The sequence below is a fragment of the Rhagoletis zephyria genome, unplaced genomic scaffold (genome assembly GCF_001687245.7).
Source record: "Rhagoletis zephyria isolate East Lansing unplaced genomic scaffold, Rhagoletis_zephyria_1.1 Rzeph_scaffold_03347, whole genome shotgun sequence".
NCBI classification, from domain to species: Eukaryota; Metazoa; Arthropoda; class Insecta; order Diptera; family Tephritidae; genus Rhagoletis; species Rhagoletis zephyria.
The window spans coordinates 61,171-64,817 of record NW_016160430.1 but is presented as its reverse complement, the minus strand read 5'-3'; the positions used below and the strand labels follow the sequence as shown (position 1 = coordinate 64,817).

General features: G+C 40.1%; 1 protein-coding gene across 1 annotated transcript; it reads right to left on the bottom strand.

Moving 5' to 3' along the window:
* Positions 1-1,988: 1,988 nt before the first annotated feature.
* LOC108368828 (TBC1 domain family member 13-like) lies at positions 1,989-3,635 on the bottom strand (the record flags this gene model as incomplete). The annotated part of the gene is made up of 7 exons (XM_017623750.1): positions 1,989-2,106; positions 2,205-2,327; positions 2,396-2,597; positions 2,662-2,860; positions 2,946-2,948; positions 3,055-3,494; positions 3,557-3,635. Coding segments are annotated over 7 exons (1,164 nt in total), but the record flags the coding sequence as incomplete, so codon positions are not given.
* Between the last annotated feature and the right edge of the window lie 12 nt (positions 3,636-3,647).

Sequence of the window (3,647 nt, the reverse complement as noted above, 5' to 3'; positions counted from 1 at the left end):
TCCCAAGAAGTAGACGAAGATGACACGATGACTAAGGCGACGAAGACGAGCTGAGTAAGGACTGGCCGATGTTTGAGTTTTTTCCAAAAATTTATTTGTGATCGTACTGTTTTTCTATTAACAAATGCAAATTTTTTGTTTAATATGTCTGTTCGTAATATTTTCTAGTGAATGGATAAAGTTGGGGTACAGTCCTCAGTATTTTGTTGTTTTGTGCTAGAAAAAATATTTATAGAAGCGTGTTTAAACTCGCTCTAATTAAGGATTAAGGCCCTTTAAATGGGCTCATTTTGTACTTCAAGCACAAGTAGATGTCTATGAAATAATATCCTAGGTCCTAAGTGTTACGTTCGAGAGTCTCCTTTCGTGCCCGGCTCATGCTGCAGCGATATGTACCTAACAAATTCCAAGGCTTTACCTTAATTCACAAAGGTCATCACCAACACTTATATATACTTCGGCTACCTGAATTTCACCGCAAGTGAAAACAAGAGGCCCACTGCCGGCTAAATACCGCGCGCATCGCTTTGGATCCGACGAAGCGCTTTTGCCGAAAGATATTTCGACTCTGTCGTCGCGCTTTGTCGGATTGGACAGCGACCTCACGGTTGACCAAAGCGTACTCACACCAGAGGTGAAGTTGCAAGTCTTTTGATGCTCTTCCCACTTCTTTCGCTTGTGTACGTTCACAAGCTGCCGAATCTCCGCATTGAGATCCCTGATGCGGGGATTTCCGGGATCGGCCTAACGAAGTTTGTCACGCTCATCGGCTACAACAGCCGCTTCAGCAGGAAAGTTCGGACGGGGTCCGTTATACATCCTTCTGGTACGAAGCGAGCTGCAGCAGCAGTGACAATCTTGCGGATATTACGCAAGCCCAAGTGGACGTCTGTTGGTGTGGGGAGGGCAGCAAATTCCGCAAAGCCTTTCCAATCAGCTTTAGTAAAGTTGATATATGTAGGTTCGGTGTTCCGCGGAAGCAAAGTCGGCAGGTTTATCGATCGAGTTGACTATGGGCAGATGGTCTGATGCTAAGGTCAGCATAGGTCGCCATGATATGCTGTCTATCATATCAGCGCTGACGATTGTTATGTCTGGCGAGCTGCAGGTGTTGCCCATAATCCTGGTGGGTGCGTTTCGATTGCTGATTTCGAAGATGTTTTCGATCTTCCTCTTCATTCGATTCGATCGTAACTCAGAATACCAAATTACGACTGTTGTGGCGCGGAATGCGGGAACGTAATCGAAATGCAGAATAGGGCTGAATATAACACATATCGACCTTGCGGCAAAGAGCCTTGCTGGCCACAGCTCAATAGCCATAGGGCACGTAGCTACCACAGACTACATGGTACCTTGCTACAACTGGGATAAGGAGTTCCGGGTTGCTATCGAAGAAAACGGATGGCGTAGAGGCATGAAGCCTAACCGGAAGACATTCAACATCTTCACAGACGGCTCAAAAATGAATAATGGAGTAGGAGCGGGAGTGTACTGTACAGAACTTAATGTTCGCCGGCCATCAAGCTGCCGGATCACTGCAGTATATTCCAGGCAGAGGTTTTCGCACTGAGAAAAGCCGCTGAGCAAGCCTACTCAATACTTCGAATATATTCAACTGAACCTCTATCACCATCTAGCATCACTAGGGACCTATTGGTCTATGTGGGGCGGTCAGAAATCCAGAATAACCTAAAGGCGTGTGCATGATGCACATAAATTAGGACAAAATAACTAGAGCGTTTATGGAATATGCAATACAAATATTTTATTAGAAGATAGAATATTTCGAGCAAATTACATATTCGAATATGTTTGCAGATACATACAAAAGACAATACTTTTATTTACTTGCGTAAAAATATTATAATTAATACTTAGAGGATAAAAAAATTTATTTTTGTATTAACTCTAAATATTGATCTTTATAAGAGAGTATAAAAATTGGCTGGGGTGTGCATTCTTATTTGAAGAATTAATGGAAACGGCTATCCTTGCAACGAAACCGCATGCGACAGGACTACATTAATATCAATAGGTGGATAGTTTTGTAGCAGTTTAACGTTTGATGCAAAGTCGTTCTGGAGAATTACTTCTCTTTGAATTCTGAAATGGGAAATACAAAATGTAATTTTTATGATGAAGTAGTTAGGGGAGTATGCATTTAAAAATAGACAAGTCAAGTCAAAGGGTTTAGAACTTACAAAATCATTGCACAGCATATTCTTATTAAAAATTCGAATCGGTGCTCATCTGCAAAAACAGAATCCCATATGCGAACCACGTCTGGAAGTGGGAACTCTTGTGATAGCAGTAGAGTTATCCACCTAAAATATGTTGTAAAATATAAAATACATAATTGTTATCATTATTTAAATTAAGTGTACTATTTTACCTAAAACTGTAGTATTGCGGATGTAGTTCTTGCTCTTTTAATTTAAAATACACTTCAGGATCTTTATCATTCAACATCTTAGCCAATTTCGCCATCATAAATTTAATACCACCTTCCGAATCATCGAGTGTTTTAATGAAAAAGTCACGAATTTCGCTCATTAATGCGGTGAAGCAGAAAAAGCAGTCAGCCTCCGCGTGTTCTATGTATGTATGTATGTTTATATTTGCTTAGTTTATAAAAGTTGAAAAACAAATTGAACATACTTCTGTATTCCAGATCGGGATCAGAGGCCATAATATAATATATTGGACCTACAATCTCATTCATGCCTTGAACATATCCTTGCCCGGGGTTTAACTTAGCATAAAGGAAGAGTATGCGTTGCACTACTTCCCAGTGTGCTTCTTGTCCTTCTTCCATTGCCGCGTAGTTTTCATTGGAACGCTTCGTTATGAGATTTATCTATATATATAAATATGTACGTATACAAATTGACTAATGTTAGATCTATATGAATAGATACTACAATTGACTGATTGCAGTTTACCTGCTACTTCAGCACGCATTGAAAGAAGAAAACATAAGTATGTATATGAACATACCAGTTTTTATATTAAGATATCTTAAACTTGGTCAAGTTAGATGACACAACTTACCTTTGTCATTCCTAAGCCTTTGCGTTCTACATTTGCTGAGCTCAACACAGTGGGCACTACCCGTTGGTGCAGTCTTCTTTCTCCTTTGCTGTGTACCACTATGTCACAAGGATATTCAGTTGCCTGTTGAAAGAATGATATGTCTGGACACAAGCGCCGAACATCTTTGTCGATTTGTAGCAAGAATTCATTGTCTTGGAAGAATGTATTCCAAGCACTTTCTGGCCCTTCACTTAATGGATGATCACTAAGCCCAGAATTATTTTCATTGTCGTTAGAATCACAATTTAATCCCGGCGGGAGAACTAGTTCTTCTATGAATTGTCGATACAATGTGCGTTTCTTGCTAAGAGTTTCCGTCCAAGTAGCCGGCTGGGATCCAAGGTAACCAAGAAGGAATTTCCAACATATTGCTCTGAAGCTACCCACGTCTGGGATGCCTTGAAAGTAAACACAAATTTAGGTTTATTGGACTGCATTTTAATTAAGAATTTTCTATTACCATGAAAACAAAGCTTACGAAGTGAATCAATATCAATTTCGTCCTCGTCCAGCGCTTCCTCAAACTCCTTAACGCTTTTAAAGAATGAGTA